At 43.8% G+C, this 21,485-nt stretch overlaps 2 protein-coding genes across 8 annotated transcripts in view; one reads left to right on the forward strand and one right to left on the reverse strand.

The window, feature by feature from the left end:
• Positions 1–187: 187 nt before the first annotated feature.
• sae1 (SUMO1 activating enzyme subunit 1) lies at positions 188–16,152 on the forward strand. The gene is made up of 9 exons (XM_033992936.3): positions 188–441; positions 1,077–1,188; positions 2,021–2,194; positions 5,950–6,095; positions 6,471–6,564; positions 6,937–7,042; positions 10,647–10,791; positions 13,144–13,213; positions 13,724–16,152. Exons 1-9 carry the CDS (start codon positions 350–352, stop codon positions 13,814–13,816), a joined length of 1,032 nt encoding a protein of 343 aa, XP_033848827.1. The 5' UTR covers positions 188–349; the 3' UTR covers positions 13,817–16,152.
• Positions 16,153–18,874: 2,722 nt separating this feature from the next.
• Positions 18,875–21,485, reverse strand: part of LOC117394667 (WAS/WASL-interacting protein family member 1-like) — a 29,894-nt gene continuing 27,283 nt past the window's right edge. For 5 of the 7 annotated variants that reach the window (XM_059005167.1, XM_059005166.1, XM_059005165.1 and 2 more), the window contains 2 exons: positions 21,213–21,436; positions 18,875–19,666 (listed from right to left, as the gene is read on the reverse strand). In XM_059005167.1, coding sequence (XP_058861150.1) covers positions 19,562–19,666; positions 21,213–21,436 — 329 coding nt within the window. In that variant the 3' untranslated portion in view covers positions 18,875–19,561. The remainder of the gene's footprint in view (positions 19,667–21,212; positions 21,437–21,485) is intronic. The other 2 variants (XM_033993104.3, XM_033993095.3) reach the window with 2 other exon arrangements.

Below are 21,485 nucleotides of genomic sequence, written 5' to 3' on the forward strand. Positions count from 1 at the left end.
TTCCTGAAGCTTTTTTTTTTTTTTCTCACGTCGGATTAAAATGCGGTAAAATATTGACTGTACTATATTATTTACAGTTGAAAGAATTTGGTTTACCCATAAAAATAACCATACTTTAACAAAATTATTATTATTGGCAGTCCACACGCTGTTTATATTTACGCGCCCGCCCTCTGCCCCCACAAACATCGGCTTCAATTTTGTAGCGCGTACGTCAGCGTCATCTGCAAGCGTCGTTTCAAACCGCGCTCAGCGGGACTTTGTGTGCAAAAACGATACTGGTGCTTAAAATAATATCGTACAAAACATTATTAATATACGGAGTGGCCGCGCAATAACCAGTTTAGCCATGGTCGAAAAGGAAGAAACGCTTATCAGCGAAGAGGAGGCGGCACAGTACGACAGACAGATCCGTTTGTGGGGCCTGGATGCACAGAAGCGGTGAGTGGTAGCCTGTAAATAATTTAAATAATCATTTATTGCGTTTTTTTTTTTTTTTTTACTTCTTTCGTTTAAACGGTTTGATGTTCTTCAGAATAAACAGAGTGCACATGTTAATGCGCGTAGCTGTTTATGTTATGTTAAGGCTGTAATTACAGCAGCGTAATTGTAATCGAAGAAAATGTAACTGCAATTGTGTAGCAAACCATGCTGATGGAACTGCAATGCTCACAAGCTGAATTTATTTAGCTCGATTTATATGATCGATATGTGGAGAGCGTGTGTTTTTCGTTTTTCGGTTCTCTATCTATCTATCTATCTATCTATCTCTATCTATCTATCTGGGCAGCAGTGTGGAGTAGTGGTTAGGGCTCTGGACTCTTGACCGGAGGGTCGTGGGTTCAATCCCAGGTGGGGACACTGCTGCTGTACCCTTGAGCAAGGTACTTTACCTAGATTGCTCCAGTAAAAACCCAACTGTATAACTGTATAAATGGGTAATTGTATCTAAAAAATAATGTAATATCTTGTAACAATTGTAAGTCGCCCTGGATAAGGGCGTCTGCTAAGAAATAAATAATAATAATAATAATAATCTATCTATCTATCTATCTCTGTATCCCTTTGTGTTCCAGTCTCCGTGCATCCAGGGTGCTGCTTGTCGGGATGAAGGGTCTCGGAGCTGAAGTGGCTAAAAACCTCATCCTGTCTGGAGTGAAAGGGATAACCATGCTGGATCATGAGCAGGTACCTGCGCTCTGCACGGATCACATTCAAGGATTGGAATAAGACTCCTGTTGCGTTGCAGTTTCACCCATTCCAGGTTTTACTACCAGTCTGATCAGCCACAGTGTGTATTATTATTATTATTATTATTTATTTCTTAGCAGACGCCCTTATCAGGGGCGACTTACAATTGTTACAAGATAACACATTATTTTTACATACAATTCCCCATTTATACAGTTGGGTTTTTACTGGAGCAATCTAGGTAAAGTACCTTGCTCAAGGGTACAGCAGCAGTGTCGCCCACCTGGGATTGAACCCACGACCCTCCGGTCAAGAGTCCAGAGCCCTAACCACTACTCCACACTGCTGCCCCGTGTATAGGTAACAAGCTGAGGTGTGTGTCTTTTTTAATGCCTAGAGAAACAAGGAATGGATCAAACTGCTGTGCAACGGGAGTCTAATTCCCGGCCCTGAAGTAGCAGCAATATTTAATCTGTAGGCTTTCTGAAAGATTCACATCAGGAGTGTAAAATGCAAGTACTTTCTTAAAGGGCAGAGCAGGGCAGGTTGGTGCGGGCAGTGATAATATTGTTAATGCTGCAGTGATGGAAATAAGACCCTAGTTGCATAGCAGTGTGATCCATTCCTGGTTTTTACTATGAGTGTAAGACACGCCTGAGCTTGTTGCCTATAAACACTGGGGCTGATCAAGCTGGTAGTAAAACCTGGAATGGGTGAAACTGCTGTACAATAGGAGTCTTATTTCCAGCCAAGTGCTGTTCGATTTTTAAATGGTTAGCTCTCCTTCGCTGGGGGATTTGAAATGGACTCTTCCGCCTCTTTCTTCCAGGTTACAGAGGACTCAGTCCGAGCCCAGTTCCTCATCCCAGCGGGCTCTCTGGATCAGAACCGAGCTGAGGCTTCCCTGGAGCGAGCCCAGAACCTCAATCCCATGGTGGAGGTGAAGGCTGACCCAGAGAGAGCAGAGGACAAACCAGATGAATTCTTCTTGGATTTTGACGCTGTGAGTCAAGTTCAGCTTGCGACAGGGTATAGAGCTGCTGTACAAACTGATTCTTCGATTTTAATAAAGGTCTCCACAGATTCTGATTTCAGTTCCCAGGGAAACGAGTGAAGAAGCAGCTGCTTGGGGTTTGTGTGGATCGCTGTTCTCCTCCACAGAGTCTCAGAAAAGCAGCACAAACCCAAGCAGCTGTTTCTTCGCTTGTTTCACTCTGAATAGTAAATCAACGCGATCGACACCAATATCAGTTCGTGCAGCACTATTGATCACTGACGTACAGTCATACGGCAAAATATTTTGCAGAACTATAACCATCACTGTTGTGTTATCGGAGCTAAAATTGCTTTGTCGAGTACTGTGTGTCTCTCTTCTAGTGTGTATACCACAGAGAGCCACTAGGTGTCTCTTGTGCTCCTTTAGAATGAAATATTAGAAGGTGAAAAGTGCACTCACTGAACCTTGTAACCCTTGTCAAACCGTTAATTATTCATTTGTATCATTTATTTTGGGATTAAAGCCAAGGATTTTTTTTTTTTTAATCCATTTATTTAAACACTCAATTGTTAGAGCTGAATAAAACCTGCCATAGACTGGACGAGGCACCCTTTCTCTTAGGGGGGTGAGGGAAGGAGGGAGCAGTTCAGTCTCCGTGCCTCAAGCCTGCCCTGGACTGGAGGGAGCACCCTTTCTCTAAGGGGGGTGAGGGAGGGAGGGAGCTGTTCAGTCTCCGTGCCTCAAGCCTGCCCTGGACTGGAGGGAGCACCCTTTCTCTTAGGAGGGTGAGGGAGGGAGGGAGCAGTTCAGTCTCCGTGCCTCAAGCCTGCCCTGGACTGGAGGGAGCACCCTTTCTCTTAGGAGGGTGAGGGAGGGAGGGAGCTGTTCAGTCTCCATGACTCAAGCCTGCCCTGGACTGGAGGGAGCACCCTTTCTCTTAGGGGGGTGAGGGAGGGAGGGAGCTGTTCAGTCTCCGTGCCTCAAGCCTGCCCTGGACTGGAGGGAGCACCCTTTCTCTTAGGGGGGTGAGGGAGGGAGGGAGCAGTTCAGTATCCGTGCCTCAAGCCTGCCCTGGACTGGAGGGAGCACCCTTTCTCTAAGGGGGGTGAGGGAGGGAGGGAGCTGTTCAGTCTCCGTGCCTCAAGCCTGCCCTGGACTGGAGGGAGCACCCTTTCTCTTAGGGGGGTGAGGGAGGGAGGGAGCAGTTCAGTCTCCGTGCCTCAAGCCTGCCCTGGACTGGAGGGAGCACCCTTTCTCTTAGGGGGGTGAGGGAGGGAGGGAGCAGTTCAGTATCCGTGCCTCAAGCCTGCCCTGGACTGGAGGGAGCACCCTTTCTCTAAGGGGGGTGAGGGAGGGAGGGAGCTGTTCAGTCTCCGTGCCTCAAGCCTGCCCTGGACTGGAGGGAGCACCCTTTCTCTTAGGGGGGTGAGGGAGGGAGGGAGCAGTTCAGTCTCCGTGCCTCAAGCCTGCCCTGGACTGGAGGGAGCACCCTTTCTCTTAGGGGGGTGAGGGAGGGAGGGAGCAGTTCAGTATCCGTGCCTCAAGCCTGCCCTGGACTGGAGGGAGCACCCTTTCACTAAGGGGGGTGAGGGAGGGAGGGAGCTGTTCAGTCTCCGTGCCTCAAGCCTGCCCTGGACTGGAGGGAGCACCCTTTCTCTTAGGGGGGTGAGGGAGGGAGGGAGCAGTTCAGTATCCGTGCCTCAAGCCTGCCCTGGACTGGAGGGAGCACCCTTTCTCTAAGGGGATAGGGGTTTAATCAACCAAATCATGTGTGTATTTTGTTATTGTTATTATTTTCTGGGGAAGGAAGCCTTTGACTACAGGAAACTCTGTCGCGGGGGGGGGGCGGGCAGATGACAAACATCAGAGCGAGCGAGAGAGAGAGGGGTGAAGGAGATGCCAGAGATCTCTCAACCCCAGAACTCTGTGCTCCTTTCTTCAGCGGTCTGCGGGTAATGACCAGAGGGTCAGCGCAGCAGTCAGCTGGAAGCACATTGTCTGGGGAAGCAGGGACAGGAATAAGAAAGCTGGCAGTTCGGTTCACGCACCGGACAGTGAAACAAGCATCCCGGCAGCACTCTTCAGACACAGTGACAAATAGACAAGCGCTGGTGCGTTGAGATTTGTAAAAAGAACAGTTCCTTTTTTTTTTTTTTTTTTTTGGATCATTTACAGGTCAATTACACACCTTTCCAAGCTCAGTCATTTGCAGTTATTATTATTATTTGTTTCTTAGCTGACACCCTTATCCAGGGCGACTTACAATTGTTACAAGATATCACATTATTTTTACATACAATTCCCCACTTATACAGTTGGGTTTTTACTGGTGCAATCTAGGTAAAGTACCTTGCTCAAGGGTACAGCAGCAGTGTCCCCCCACCTGGGATTGAACCCACGACCCTCCGGTCAAGAGTCCAGAACCACTACTCCACACTGCTGGCCAGTTCTGCTTTGTGTTTTTTTTTTTTTAAATCTCCATTATTTTTTTTTTTATTATTTTCTCCCAATTTAGCATATATATATAATTTTTGCTCAAAGAGCCGGCTGCCCAGCGTTTCGATATGTTCTAAGTATCTTTCTCAAGGGAGCCTGTGTTTGAATCAAAACATAGGTTTATAGGTGTTTGACGGCATGACAACTACTTGTTTATATTCAAATCCGTGACTTATTCTTGCATGATGTAATGGTGTTCTATAGATTGTGACATCATTTTTACTCCTATCTTTAAATCTGTATTCATTCTAATTAACATTAGCTTATATAATCTTGTGTTTCTATTATCCTGCAATGCTGGCTCTGAGGATCAGTCTTGATTTGACCTCCCCAGCGCAGCAGCATGCACAACTTTAGAATGAATTGTGTTTGTTTATTTATTTAAATGTTATGTATTTATTGGAGTTGATTAGTTCGTTCTTTTCTGTTGAGTCCCGCTGGCATCATCGTGTTCAGTCTATTGATCCATTTACTTTCTTCTGTATGTCGCATCATCTCATTTTAGCTGCTCTAATACTACAAGCTTTACATCATTTATGTCATGTCCTTGACTAGTGAAGTGCTGTACTATTGGCTCATTCATTTTTTTTATTTCTAATTAATGAAAGGTGGTTCTGAATTATTTTATATAAAGTTGTTCCAGTCTCTCCAACATATTTTATTTCATCACATTTTTCACAGGCTATTCCATAAACGACATTGCTATTTTTACAGTAGTAGTTTTTTAGTGGATATGTGTTGTTCTTATGTTTAATTATATTTTTACTTTTGTCCATGCATTTACACACTTTACATGTACTGGTGCAAGAATTTGTAGAACCTATTCTGTCAGTTATTCTTGTATGTTTACTATGATCTAAAATATCACCTAAATTAACTTCTCTTTTGAATGCTACAGCTAGGACCTTAAATACTTTTTTTTAATTTCTGAATTATGTAGAATTTCCAAACTATATATAGAAAGCTGTTTTATTAAGGTAATTCATTTAAATGTAACTTGAACTGCTTGTAAACATTACTGTTTTATGTTGCTGTTATTTACAATCATTCCCAGTGGTTCTGTTGCTATAAAGCAGTAGCTATAGAATTGTAGAGGTAGTCGGGATATGCAAATTTCAGCATTACGAGAGCCAATCAGATCGCGTGAAAGTCGCCTCAAGGCTTCTACATTGAATAATCCCCTCTTGGTCTCCCCTCCCCAGGTACTGTAAAGCCAGCAGTGTTGTGTAATCTCCCCCTGGTCTCTCTCGCTCCCCCCTCCCCAGGTGTGCTTGACCTGTTGCCCGCGGGACCTCCAGGTGAGGCTGGACCAACTCTGCCACAAAAACAACATCAAGTTCTTCACCGGGGACGTGTTCGGATACCACGGCTTCATGTTCTCTGACCTGGGCGTGGAGCACCACTATGTGGAGTGAGTCTCTCTGTTTCCACGTGGCTTACGTAATAAGAGTCCAGCAGTCGCTGCAGGGATGGCAAGTCCTATTGCGTAGCAGTTTCACCCATTCCAGGTTTTACTATGAGCTTGATCAGCCCCAGCATGTCTAGGGAACAAGCTCAGGTGTGTCTGATTATTAAATTCACTGTGAAACCAGGAATGGATCAAACTGCAGTGCAGACGGGGGGGGGTGGGTATATTTTAAAAGCATGGTCTTGCAGTTGTGCATTCTATAATTTATCAGGGTCCGCTGCCACAGGAGTTTTGCGTCTGATTTTAGAGGGGCTGTTTATCATATATTCACCACCTCATAGCACTGGACCCTGAAATGGTTTAGCGTTTGGTTTTCAGAGAGAAGCCCAAAGTGGTGAAACCAGAGAGGAGCGACGAGCCCGAGGCCAAGAAACCCAAACTGGACCCCAAAGAGACGACTCTGGTGAAGAAGGTGAGGCCAGTGGTGCACCTTCTTTCTTTCTTTCTTTCTTTCTTTCTTTCTCTCTCTCTCTGTCTCTCTCTGTCTCTCTCTCTCTGTCTTTCTCTTTCTCTCTCCTGTCTTCCTTCCTTTCTTTGGTTTTTTCTTTTTCTACGTTTTGTGTCGTGAAAAAATATTAAGAGCTGCTGATTATTATTATTTATTTCTTAGCAGACGCCCTTATCCAGGGAGACTTACAATTGTTATAAGATATCACATTATTTTTTTGCATACAATTACCCATTTATACAGTAGTAATACCAAAACACTGCTTTGATAATAACAGTAGTAATAATTGTAATAGTAATACCCCCTCTCATTATTTCCCACTCCCCCTTCTGTAAGACGGCCAGTTTCTGTCAGCTGAAGAAGGCTCTGGAAGTTGACTGGACGAGCGAGAAAGCGAAATCTGCCCTCAAACGCACACCTACAGACTACTTCCTCCTTCAAGGTAGGGTGTGCTGACACTGAAAACACTGCAGAAAGTGACCGAGTGTGTGTGTGTGTGTGTGTGCGGGACTCTCAAAAAGGTGTCCTTAATCCTCGCGTTGATAAAAAGGGAACGTTTCCGGATTCACAGACTTAAGACTTTATTTCCTGAAACTGAAACTGAAACAGCATCATCAGTCTCTACCAGGCGCTCTGGAGAAATCGGAAGCCCAAACGTTGCAGCTAATTTATTAAAACAGCGACTTTTCAGTTTCCCAGTGACTTTTCATTCAGTACTTCTAGTGATTGATGAGCATCCTGTTGGGTCCCGATTCTCCTTGGATAGAGAGCTGGTTGCTATATAGATAGATATATATTTAGCTCAATGAGCCAGCTGCCCAACAATTTAGTTCCAATACATGATAAAATGGATTCCATAACATACAAAAAGATATTGGCCAATCACCTGAAACCCTCCGCCTACAAAGTCATGATCTAAATCCGATTGAGAATCTTTGGTATGAGTTGAAGAAGGCCGTGCACCAGAGAAGTCTTCGGAATTTGAATGAACTGGAACAATTTTGCATTTAAGAATGATCAATAATCACGCCAAAAGCTCATTGACAAATATCCTAATCATTTAAAAGAGGCGATTATTGCTGAAGGTGCCTCAACTAGCTATTCATTTCATTGTCCTTGTCAGGGTATGAATACTTTTGAATGAATACTTTTTTCCCTCCTCCACAAAAGCAAAACTTTTGCTACAAAATATTTTAACTGTAGTTCTTTATTTTTGAGAAATTTCTAGAAATTATAAATTTCCGTTGGGGTATGTAAACTTTTGACTACAACTGTATATATTATATTTGATTGGCTCTTGTAATGCTGAAATTTGCATATGCTGATTACCTAGAATTCCATAGCTACTGCTGTCTTCCACCATAACTCAAAAGCTACGTGTGTGTGTGTGTGTATGTGTGTCTGTGTGTATTACTCCTCTTTTAAAAATGCTTGTTCTTATTCCAGTTGAGATGCTTTCAGTTTCGGCTGAAAGCTGTTTCCTGAGTTTGAGTTTTTGAATGTTTTTTTTTTTTTAAAGTGAAACCAGTTTGTCTTCGGTGCTAATAATAGCAGTTCCCCTTTTAGTGATTTATACAGACCGTGTTTCTGTCACGGCACAGTGGGAAGGCTTGTGGCTTCGCTTAGCGTGACTCTGCTTTTTAATCAATCTGTGGTTGGGGGGGGGGGCGTCAAACTGAAAGGAAATCCAGCATTGTAACTGTAGGTGCAATTTCGGCAAACAGTTCTTTCTGTAATGATAATGATAATGATAATGGACCCCAGGTCTGTGTTGAAGGCATGCTTGTTTGTTTCGTTCATGCGTTTCTACCCCCCCCCCCCCCCGCCCTCCCCCTCTGTCCTGTTTGGAAAGTAAGAGTGGGTGGGGACTAGCGAGGCGTATCCAAGCGACGCTGCTGACGGACAGGCGGTCGCAGGAAGTGAGCTGTTGTGAGCAAGGATTGGAGCGGGGCGGTCCAGCGCTCAGCAGAAGTTGAGTGAAAGTTTCAAGGGCTTTAAAGACTTACGTTTCCTGTCTCGTACGCTCCGATTCTGCATCTGTGTAATGAAGGGGGCTTGGAGGAGTTTGCAAACGTGCTGCCGTGGCAACAGCTGCTGTTAGAATCTCAAGCCATCCGGCGACTTCGTATTTTCAATGTCGTGGAAACCCTGCAGGCAAAATCTAACGGCGACCCAACAATGTGAGGTAGAATATCTAGGCATTCCTAAATTATATTAAAAAAACACTGAGTATTAAACTGTATTTAGAAAACTGCTGTATGGAAGTGTTTTCCAAAACTGGCCCTCCCTGCCCTTATCAAAGTGTCCCATAGTAAAAGCACAGCAAAGTGTAATAAAACACAGAGAGGTCTGGTAAAGCATAGGCAAGCATTGTAAAGCACAGAGGTCTGGTAAAGCATAATCAAGCATTGTAAAGCACAGAGAGGTCTGGTAAAGCATAGGGAAGCATTGTAAAGCAAAGAGAGGTCTGGTAAAGCATAGGGAAGCATTGTAAAGCACAGAGAGGTCTGGTAAAACATAGGCAAGCATTGTAAAGCAGAGAGGTATGGTAAAGCATAGGGAAGCATTGTAAAGCACAGAGGTCTGGTAAAGCATAATCAAGCATTGTAAAGCACAGAGAGGTCTGGTAAAGCATAGGGAAGCATTGTAAAGCAAAGAGAGGTCTGGTAAAGCATAGGGAAGCATTGTAAAGCACAGAGAGGTCTGGTAAAGCATAGGGAAGTATTGTAAAGCACAGAGAGGTCTGGTAAAGCATAGGCAAGCATTGTAAAGCACAGAGAGGTCTGGTAAAGCATAGGGAAGCATTGTAAAGCACAGAGAGGTCTGGTAAAGCATAGGGAAGCATTGTAAAGCACAGAGAGGTCTGGTAAAACATAGGCAAGCATTGTAAAGCAGAGAGGTATGGTAAAGCATAGGGAAGCATTGTAAAGCACAGAGAGGTATGGTAAAGCATAGGGAAGCATTGTAAAGCACAGAGGTATGGTAAAGCTTAGGGAAGCATTGTAAAGCACAGAGAGGTCTGGTAAAGCATATTAAAACATGGTCAATGAGGGTAAATGCATGTATATCCATAGAGAAATGCAACTCCAAAAATGAAGTGTTCCACTTTTAGAAGGGTGTTTTTTTTTTTTTTTCTTCCCTCGAGTTGCTGTTTGTGTGACACACCGAGGTATTCGTGGAAATGTGTCTGTGCCCCGGGGGGGGTTTTCCAGAAAGGGCAGCTCGGGATCTTTTATTTTTTCCTCATATTTGTAACTTGAGTTTTTATTTGTTTTGATTTGCCTTGAATGTACCAGGAAGATGCTTTTTTGGAAATACAGAGCTGGGTGAATAAAAGACAGCAAGTAAACATCAACGCGATCGCTTTCAGTTTAAAGTCAACTGTTAAAGCTGTCTCTCTCTCGCTCTCGCTCTCTCTGGCCCCTCTCTCCCCCTCCCTCTCTCTCCCTCTCTCTCTCTCTCTCTTTCTCTCTCTCTCTCTCTTGCTCTCTCTCTTTCTCTCGCTCGCTCTCTCTCCCTCTCTCCCCCTCCTCTCCCTCCCTCTCTCTCTCCCTCCTCTCCCTCCCTCTCTCTCCCCCTCCTCTCTCTCCCTCTCCCTCCCCCTCCTCTCTCTCCCTCCCTCTCTCTCCCTCCCTCTCTCTCCCCCTCCTCCCTCTCTCTCTCCCTCCCCCTCCTCTCCCTCCCTCTCTCTCTCCCTTGCTCTCTCCTCCCTCTCTCTTCCCTCTCTCTCTCTCTCTCTCTCTCTCTCTCTCTGAACTGTCACACTTGTATTATTTAAGTTAAAGCATTGAGCTTGTTGTATAAACAGTGCTTTCACAGTCTGTGTTTATTCTCTTGCATCATGGTTTCATTTCTGATTTCATCACACTGATAAATCTGATTTTGAGTTCAGTAAGACGCACCTGAGCTTGTTATCTGCACGCACTGGGGCTGATCAAGATCGTAAAGTAAAACCTGGGATGGGTGAAACTGCTGTGCAATAGGAGTCTTGGTTTCATCCAGGTTTTTTTCATCTCTGTAATTCCTTCTCCTTCCCTCTCGTTCAGTGCTCCTGAAATTCCGCACGGATAAGGGGAGAGATCCTGTCCCGGAGAGTGTGGGAGAGGACTCGGAGCTGCTGCTTCAGATCCGCAACGATGTGATGGAGAAGCTGGGAGTGAGTGTGGAGCTGCTGCCGGACAGCTTCGTCAGGTGAGGAGAGGCAGAGGCAGAAGCAGAGGCAGGGCTCACAACAGGAGGCAGGCAGCCTGGTCTTAATTCACCATGTGAGAAAAAATTCAATAGATAGCGAGGATGGCAATAAGACTCCTATTGCACAGCAGTTTCACCCGTTCCAGGTTTTACTTCTAGAAGCTTGATTTAGCCCCAGTGTGTGCCAGTATCAAACGCAGGTGTTACCAGATCAAACTGCTGTGCAATGGGAGTCTGATTTCCATCCCTGGACATGATCCTGCCTGTTGAAGGCCCTAGCTGAAACATTATATTTGGGGCTTCTGATTTTCGGTTTTAACCGATAAACCCCCCCCCCCCCCCCCCCCCCGATACAAAAAAAATGAAATCGCTGGATGAACACTGGAAAAACTGTGGAAACGGTTAATCAATTCACTACAAAAATAATAATAAATACATTTCCCTGTGCTGCCAGGCAATGTCCCGCCTTCCTGACTTGCATCTATCATTGATTCGCTCAGAATACTTTAAAAACCCGCCCCCAACTACTGAGTGACAGCACATTCCTACCTATTGGAGACTCTGCTTGCGAGATTTAGAAAACGAGATTACAATGAGGATGGAGGCTTGTTGGCGGAGATTTAAAGCTGTGATACGGAGGATTTAAAACAGAATTGTGGCGAAATGTACAAAAATGTCTCCACACAAAAACCCCAGAAGACCAGAGGGATTTCACTGTGGAAGATAGCAAAGGAAAGAAGGTACAACTCAAGTCCTGTCGAGTTACTACTCTACATATTTTGACCAAAGGAAAGCATTTTGAAAAGCGGTTATTGGACAACATCGGAACAGCCAGCCATGCGGCATTGCTTGTGTCTGATTCTAAACCAGGATGAACCACATTAATCAAAAGTGACGCTTCTGCCTTGCAGGGTTTTTTGTTTTTTTTAAAGGATTAAAAACATGACTCCGAATATGTCTTTGTCTCTCTTTTTTTATGAGCTGGTAGGCAAATTCCGCAGAGGCGTTCCACAAAATAATTATTTGATTGTGAACGTTCTGAATTTGACTAGCAAATACTGTAGCGGTGCCATTTTTATTGTTTTTTTTTTTTTTATCCTGAAGAGGGATTCCAGTTTGTCTCTGCTGTGTAATGCTCAAGGAACTAAGCTGTACTGAGATATACTGAGTTATAGTGGGATCCCCGCTTGTGTAATACCCCTTCTCCACCGGCACATCCGACCCATGAGGCAGCAGTGTGGAGTAGTGGTTAGGGCTCTGGACTCTTGACCGGAGGGTTGTGGGTTCAATCCCTGGTAGGGGACACTGCTGCTGTACCCTTGAGCAAGGTACTTTACATAGATTGCTCCAGTAAAAACCCAACTGTATAAATGGGTAATTGTATGTAAAAATAATGTGATATCTTGTAACAATTGTAAGTCGCCCTGGATAAGGGCGTCTGCTAAGAAATAAATAATAATAAATAATAATAATAATAATAATGAGGGCTTGGTGCGGTACGGGTACGGGTGCTTCTCCGCTGGCGAGAACCAAACCGTGAAACTCCAGCCTCGCAAGACATCTGAATCCGGCTTCGAGCCGAGGCAGGGGCGGGGTTAAGGATTAAAACAACTAGAAAAAATCCTTAAACGGGGACATCTTTGGCAAATTATATTTTTAAAACCTCCCCCCCCCCCCTTTTCAACAGAACGAAGTGAACTTTATTAAGTCGATATAATCGAGTAAAATGTAGTAGAAGTATGAGAAAATAAATTTCTAAATATATTTACAAAATATAGTGATGCAAGACAGAGCCGTACCGTTGGTCTGTTAATTTAACACCATTTGTTTGTTTGTTTGTGCATCTTTTTGGCAAATTGAGTTAATTAATAACAACTGTCTTTCACTGCGTGCGACATCAGTAGCACGGCTCTGCAGTGGAAAAACAACCCTGGCTCCCCTTAACCGCACCGTGAGGGCTCGGCACAGCTCTGTGCACATTGGGAAAGAGGTATAAGATAATTCTGCTTTCTCCAACTCTACAGACCTGTATCTAAGAAACTCCAAACAGCAGAGGAGCGAGGGCTGGCCTAGAGCGAGTTTTAAGGGATCTTATTCAAAGTTTTGGTTCCAGTTACAGGGATGGAAATAAGACTCTCATCGCATAGCAGTTTGATCCATTCCTGGTTTTACGACGAGTTTACGACACATTTGAGCGTGTTGCCTATTCACACTGGGGCTAATCAAGCTTGTAGTGGTAAAACCTGGAATGGGTGAATCTGCTGTGCAATGGGAGTCTTATTTCCACCCCAGTTGAGTGTAATGCTGGTCGTTGTTGATGTCTGACCTGACTCTTGTTTTATTCTTTCACAGTTACTGTTTCTCAGAAATGGCTCCTGTCTGTGCTGTGGTGGGAGGGGTCCTGGGGCAGGAGCTAGTCAAGGTAAGGTTTAGACAACGCACTTTTAATTTAGGGTTCACTTCCCCTGGGAGGCAGATGTGTTTTGCTTTATTGTGTAGAAGCAGTAGTCCAGGGATAGAAATAACATTTCCATTGCATAGCAATTTGATCCATTCCTGGTTTCTCTAGGAGTTTAACAATAAGACACACCTGAGCTTGTTAGCTAGACACACTGGGGCTGATCAAGCTGGTAGTAAAACCTGGAATGGGTGAAACTGCTGCAAGCTTCATTAGCAACAGTGTGTATAGGTATTATTATTATTATTATTATTATTATTATTATTATTATTATTATTGTAGTAGTATAAGCATCATTATCATTATTAAATATAATATTATAAACATCATTACTAAATATAATATTATAAACATCATTACTATGAGCGTTATAAATAATATTATTATTATTATTATTATAATAATCATTACTATGAGCATTATTATTATTCTTATCATTATCATCAATATGGTCATTGTTCTCTATTTTTCCAGGCTCTCTCCCAGAGGGATGCTCCTCACAGGAATTTCTTCTTCTTCGATGGGATGAAGGGCAGCGGTGTGGTGGACTGCCTGGGGGTCCAGTAAAAACAGAACCAGACCCCTACAGAACGTTGATCAGCCTGAACACCTTCCATTTTTTGTTGCTTTACCATACCTCTCTGTGCTTTACAATGCTTCCCTATGCTTTACCAGACCTGTCTGTGCTTTACAATGCTTCCCTATGCTTTACCACACCTCTCTGTGCTTTACAATGCTTCCCTATGCTTTACCACACCTCTCTGTGCTTTACAATGCTTCCCTATGCTTTACCACACCTCTCTGTGCTTTACAATGCTTGCCTATGCTTTACCAGACCTCTCTGTGCTTTACAATGCTTCCCTATGCTTTACCACACCTCTCTGTGCTTTACAATGCTTCCCTATGCTTTACCACACCTCTCTGTGCTTTACAATGCTTCCCTATGCTTCACCACACTTAAATGTTGCATTTACTATGGGGAACTTTTATGAAGGTCATTTCTGTTTTGTAAAAAAAAAAAAAAAAAAAACTGGATTTTTAAAGATTAAAACTCTTACTAGATTGTAGCCAAATGCAATTCAAAGCAGCTCGGAGTGCGTGATTAAAGTGTTGTGTTTTAAATCAATAGAGCTCCCAATCTTCTCTCGTGCAACTATCAGGGGTCAATCGAAAAACGTGCTACGCTAAAATGATAAAAAGATTGGATTTCCATAGCATTTGTCTTTTGAAACAAAATCAGGCGTCCGCATTATGCAAACCGTCCCTCTGCGGATCACTGTTTGTCACGGAGAGACAAAAGGCGCCCCACCCTGTAAACTGCAGGAGACACGAAGAAAGAAATATAAGCTAGTGGTGGGCAGAAACTATTGAATCGATTCGTTAGTGTTGATTTCACAAGACGAAAAGCTGTCCTCCCCTCACCTTTACAACCGGGTACTAATCGATGGCAGTTAAATTCTGCACTGTTGATTGGAAGATTAATTTCCTCTCTTCCGGGGCGCCATAATTCCGTATATTATTGAAAAATATTGATAAATAAATTGTCCCTCTTATAGCTGCATGAATAACTCCTTTTTTATAAACCTACAGACTCACAGTGAGATGGATTCATGCTGTTGCCAGAAGTGTAATCGGTTCATTTAGATTGATCAGGTGACTGATTGATTGTTCAAACTGGAAACTGGTTATTTCAATGTTAATAATAGATTTCACTGAGGGGAGATCTGAACCCCAGGACTGGGTGCAGCAGCAACAGCAGCAGCAGCAGGGCTAGTGTGAGTTTCTAACCCTGCTCAAACTCCTGGCTCCTGATCATTTCAATATTAATAATAATAGACTTCATTGAGGGGAGCTCTGAACCCCAGGACTGGGTGCAGCAGCAGCAGCAGCAGCAGGGCTAGTGTGAGTTTGTAACCCTGCTCAAACTCCTGGCTCCTGATCATTTCAATATTAATAATAATAGACTTCATTGAGGGGAGCTCTGAACCCCAGGACTGGGTGCAGCAGCAGCAGCAGCAGCAGGGCTAGTGTGAGTTTGTAACCCTGCTCAAACTCCTGGCTCCTGATCATTTCAATATTAATAATAATAGACTTCACTGAGGGGAGTTCTGAACCCCAGGACTGGGTGCAGCAGCAGCAGCAGGGCTAGTGTGAGTTTCTAACCCTGCTCAAACTCCTGGCTCCTGATCATTTCAATATTAATAATAATAGACTTCATTGAGGGGAGTTCTGAACCCCAGGACTGGGTGCAGCAGCAGCAGCAGGGCTAGTGTGAGTTTCTAACCCTGCTCAAACTCCTGGCTCCTGATCATTTCAATATTAATAATAATAGACTTCATTGAGGGGAGCTCTGAACCCCAGGACTGGGTGCAGCAGCAGGGCTAGTGTGAGTTTCTAACCCTGCTCAAACTCCTGGCTCCTGATCATTTCAATATTAATAATAATAGACTTCATTGAGGGGAGCTCTGAACCCCAGGACTGGGTGCAGCAGCAGCAGCAGCAGCAGGGCTAGTGTGAGTTTGTAACCCTGCTCAAACTCCTGGCTCCTGATCATTTCAATATTAATAATAATAGACTTCATTGAGGGGAGCTCTGAACCCCAGGACTGGGTGCAGCAGCAGCAGCAGCAGCAGGGCTAGTGTGAGTTTCTAACCCTGCTCAAACTCCTGGCTCCTGATCATTTCAATATTAATAATAATAGATTTCATTGAGGGGAGTTATGTTCAATCTCTGGTCATGGCAGGAGCTCAATGCATTAGTTTGGTAAGATTTTTACTCTCTAATTCAGAATCTTTTTTTTTTTTTTTTTTTTTAGTTGAAAGAAAAATAAAATTGTTCTTTGTATCGCTTGTAATGACACCACGGTTTGTACTTTTTTAAAAATAAAATCAAATCAAACGAAACCTGGACTTTGGAGATTTCTTATAAAAGTATGTGTGTTTTTGTTTGTTTGTTTTTTTCAACTTCAATGCTACACCACACCTGCACTTACTGCTAGATTTCCAATGGCACATCAGAAAGACATTTGCATTTCTTTTATCAACAGTGTGCTTTTTAATTGTTTCTGTTATCTGTATCAAAGATATGCAAGTCAAATACAGAGTTCTGATGTATTCTTTATACAGTAACACAGTGTAATGCTTACTTATTCAAAGTCCACATGTTTTCACATATGCAAACATGGTCTAGTTTTGCGCACAGTAGTGCAGAGAATAAAGAAAGACACGTCGTTCTAAAGGGAGGGCTTTCTGCTGATGTGTTTTTTGATTGGTCGCCCCCGAATTTCCAATCCGTCAAAAGGCTGGTTTCACAACAGGTGACATTAGGTCATCCAAGATTAGTGTCAATCAGTGTCTGAAACCAGCCCCCCCCCCCCCCCCCCCATTGTAAAGCACAGAGGTCTGGTAAAGCATAGTGAAGCATTGTAAAGCACAGAGAGGTCTAGTAAAGCATAGGGAAGCATTGTAAAGCACAGAGAGGTCTGGTAAAGCATAGGGAAGCATTGTGAAGCACAGAGTGGTCTGGTAAAGCATAGGGAAGCATTGTAAAGCACAGAGAGGTCTGGTAAAGCATAGGGAAGCATTGTAAAGCACAGAGTGGTGTGGTAAAGCATAGGGAAGCATTGTAAAGCACAGAGAGGTATGGTGAAGCATAGGGAAGCATTGTAAAGCACAGAGAGGTGTGGTAAAGCATAGGGAAGCATTGTAAAGCACAGAGGTATGGTAAAGCATAGGGAAGCATTGTAAAGCATAGGGAAGCATTGTAAAGCACAGAGAGGTATGGTGAAGCATAGGGAAGCATTGTAAAGCACAGAGAGGTCTGGTAAAGCATAGGGAAGCATTGTAAAGAATAGGGAGGTTGGGTTTCTGTTTTGGGTAGTTAGTTTCACAGTCATTTATCATGATACCAATAGCAGCGTCAGAGAGATGCCGGCACACGATTCTCTGATAAGCTGTCACCTTGCCCAAGGATCGGATCAAACCGTTATGCAATGGGAGTCTTATTTCCATGCCTGCAAAGCTAGTGTTGCCTTCAGTGTAGGCATTTTCGTTCCAAGAGTCTCTCTCCAAAGCACTTGATCAGTGAAATTAAAACAAGACTATTAATTAAAGTAAATGAGTACCGATGAGTGTGAAGTTCTGGATGCACAGAGCCAAACAGAAAGGCACAGGTAGGGAGGCTGTTTGTGCCCAGAAACAGCTGCTGGGGGCTGGGTGACAGATGGGTGCAGCCTGGCTGTCTACTGTCACTCATGCATAGACACACACAGGCACACAGACAGAGTCAGTCACGCACTGACAGAAACACACAGCGGCTGTCTCACACAGACACACAATCACACCGCAGTTTTCCAATGGTTATATTAATTGACCTTAAGTTTGTCATGTTTTTTAATATGCTTTACCAGACCTCTCTGTGCTTTACAATGCTTCCCTATGCTTTACCAGACCTCTCTGTGCTTTACAATGCTTCCCTATGCTTTACCAGACCTCTCTGTGCTTTACAATGCTTCCCTATGCTTTACCATACCTCTCTGTGCTTTACAATGCTTCCCTATGCTTTACCAGACCTCTCTGTGCTTTACAATGCTTCCCTATGCTTTACCATACCTCTCTGTGCTTTACAATGCTTCCCTATGCTTTACCAGACCTCTCTGTGCTTTACAATGCTTCCCTATGCTTTACCAGACCTCTCTGTGCTTTACAATGCTTCCCTATGCTTTACCAGACCTCTCTGTGCTTTACAATGCTTCCCTATGCTTTACCACACCTCTCTGTGCTTTACAATGCTTCCCTATGCTTTACCATGTTTTCACTGCTTTATCACACTTTGCTGTGCTTTTACTATAGCACACTTTTTTAAGGATGTGAATCCCTTTGCCTCTCACTCAAAACCACACACACACACACACCGTCTCCTCTCTCTCTCTCTCTCTCTCTCTCTGTCTCCTACACTCCCTCTCTCTCACAGTCTCCTACACTCCCTCTCTCTCTCTCTCACAGTCTCCTACACTCCCCCCCCCTCTCTCTCTCTCTCACAGTCTCCTACACTCCCTCCCCCTCTCCCCCCCCCTCTCTCTCTCTCTCTCTCTCTCCCTCCCCCTCTCTCTCTCTCTCTCTCTCTCTCTCTCTCACACGCACACACACACCGCTTTGTAAGTGCAGCACTTGGATTATTGCCCCCCCAACGAGACAAACATCGATTGACAAATCTGTAGCTTAGAACTCGGCAGATCCAATCAAAACTGCTTTTTCAGGCTTCGCTTGATCTAACCAGTGAAATAATCTTGTGTGTGTAGTTTAGAGAGAGAGATTGAGATTAAAAACAAATGAGGACAGCAGTGTCCAGGCAGCATGCCAGCCAGAGAGATCAGGTTCACTGGAGCCCCAGTTCAAACAGCTTTGATGGAAACAGACTGAACCGATTTCAGACCGGGTTCAACTCTGTCTCGGAGGTAGATGGAAACAGAAACTGATTTGGAATCTGGCTAGAATTGATTTCGTTTGACTTTCCTGGGGCCCTAATTAAGGAAGGAAGGAAGAAAAAGGAGGGGGGGGCGTGGGAATGGGGTTTTTTTTCCATCCTCAAACCCCTTTATACACAAACAATAAATCCAATGCAAACTTGAGAAACTCATTTTCAACCTTTATTGAAAAAGATGTACAAAATTCACATAGAAAAGTTGAAACAGTCAATGTACACTTTTTTTGTGTGTGTGTGTAACTGACAAAGTTATTTACAACGCTGACCTCAGACCCTTCACCAGGCGGTTCAACTAACAGGTGGAGCACCCCAAAATCATTCCGAAGTGTTCCATTTTTTTTTTTTTAATCAGTCATTTTCAGAACTCAAATCAAGGAATGCAGTAGAACAGAAAAGTCTCGCTGATATTAAACCTGCACGAAATATAAATAATGCCCCTGAAAGTTTTAATAAATAAAAGAAAAAGTATGTCTTTCAAATTAAAAAGAAAATATTCAGTCCTTTATCGGCATAGAGTATATTATACTTAGAACTTTTTTTTTTTTTTTCGTTCCTGATGCTAAGAAAATTCATAACAATATTTTTTTTGTGTGTGTGTTTGTTTCATTTCGTGGTTCTCTAATCCAGCACAGAATGGCTCACCACCGTAAGGGTTAAAAAATAACTAAAATAACCAACAACAACACCACAATTCAAAGTGTTTTATGCTACACATAAAAAAGAAAAAACATCTGGACCGGCAGAATTCACATATGAGATTTCAGCAGTGTATGAGCAGGGAGCCAGCCCCTCTCTCTCCCCCTCTCCCCTCTCCCCTGTCCCCTCAGTCTATCGAAGTCCAGGCAGGTAAGCAGCAGTCAGGGTCTCTGTGATGAAGTTGTACAGTCCTCTCCACACTCCTCTCCAGTGGCGCCAGTGCTGCACTTCGTTCTGCTAGACAGAAAACAGCACAGACCGGTCAATACCTCTTAAATACCCCCTCCGTCGCTGAACAATTCACAACCAAGCGTGACATTTCACTTGATAGATTGCCTGCTTTGAATGTTTGCCAGTGTTGGGTGGCTCCCTCTAATCCAATTGGGAGCGTATTTCATTTTCGCGCATTCTCCATATTCACCTTTTCCATCTTTTCAATGATATCAGAGATTTTTACAAGGAGTGTAGCTGCGCTTGTTTCAGTTTAGCATCACCCTCTACTTGAATAAAGGCGCCTGCTAAATAAACAAATACTTAGAAAGAACTCATTTCGCTTCATGAAGTCGAGTGAAACCTGCTGAATGATGTCACGTTAACATATTGAATTGCACACTGCTTTGTAGTTTTCCATATACTTAACCAATAAAACTGACACAAATTTCGAAATCTAACATGAAATAACAGTACTACTCTTACGGCTTCTAGTCAAATTTATTTATTTATTTATTTATTTTGGCCGTTATCGTTTTGTAGTTTCTGTGATTGCACAATGTTAAATAAAAGATCAAAATTCTGTTCATATTTTGTTTGGTGTGTGTGAGTGTGTTTGTGTCTCTGTCTGTGTGTGTGTGTTTGTGTCTCTGTCTGTGTGTGTGTGAGTGTGTTTGTATCTGTGCGAGTGTGTTTGTGTCTGTGTGTGTGTGAGGGTTGGAGATCTCTGCTGCAGTGTTGTGATATTGTGCTGATTCATAGTGTCTCATGCTGTGCTGTGTGCTGGAGGAGGGAACTCTGTGGTGGCGACAGGAGTCAGGAGACACCAACAAGACCAGCTGCTCTGAGTCACCAACTCAAAATAGAAGAGAGGGAGGGTGAGGGAGATGGTGCGGGATAGAGAGAGGAACAGTCAGAGAGCGAGGGAGGGAGGGAGGGAGGGAGGGTGAGTGGGGGCAAGGTTGGCGGGCCTAGCGTGTAGATCTGGCTTTTCCAGCTGGTAAAGTAAACAGTCTTATCTCAATCGAGGGATCAAAACAAGACTGGTTCTCTCTCTCTCTCTCACTCTCTCTCTCTCTCTCTCTCTCTCTCTCTCTTTGCATTGTGCAAATGGAATCAGCGATTTCACTTTCAAGTTTCTTTACATTTTGATACAATTACAGGTCAGAAGACCACAACACCAGTTGATCTGTAATCAGTATTGACATACTTGTTGCCGAGCACCGACACACACTGACACAAACACAAACACACACTGACATACACACACAAAGACACACACGCACACACACACAAACACTGACATACACAAACAAAGACACACAATGACACAAACACACACTGACACACAGCTATGGCCAAAGGATTTGCATCACCCTGTAGAATGAACATGAAATACTACTGGACTACTATTATGGCTTCCGGTAGATTTCTGCGATATCAATTTGTAGTTTCTTTGATTACACAGTGTTAAATAAAACATCTAAATTATGTTCATATAGTTGTCGAGATGATGTAAAACTCTTGGCCAGAGCTGGACACACCCACACAGCGTTCGAGGCCAGACCCTTACCCTCCTTTGCTGGTATATCTTATTCATCTCATCCCCAATGATTCTCAGTTGCTCAGCCACCATTCCCGACAGGTCTTCCTCTTCCACCTGATCGTGGGAGGCGGGGCTGCAGCTCTGGGGGGTGTCAGCCAGGGGCCGCTGGTCCCTCTGCAGTATGTCGGGCTGGGCGTTCACATCCCTCTGGCTGGGGCTGGGGCTCCTCTGCTGGATCAGAGAAGCGTCTACTGCAAAAAGTATGTCTCTCAGTTATCAAGTCAAATCAAACATCATTAT

Source organism: Acipenser ruthenus, chromosome 30 (genome assembly GCF_902713425.1).
Source record: "Acipenser ruthenus chromosome 30, fAciRut3.2 maternal haplotype, whole genome shotgun sequence".
Classification (NCBI taxonomy): Eukaryota; Metazoa; Chordata; class Actinopteri; order Acipenseriformes; family Acipenseridae; genus Acipenser; species Acipenser ruthenus.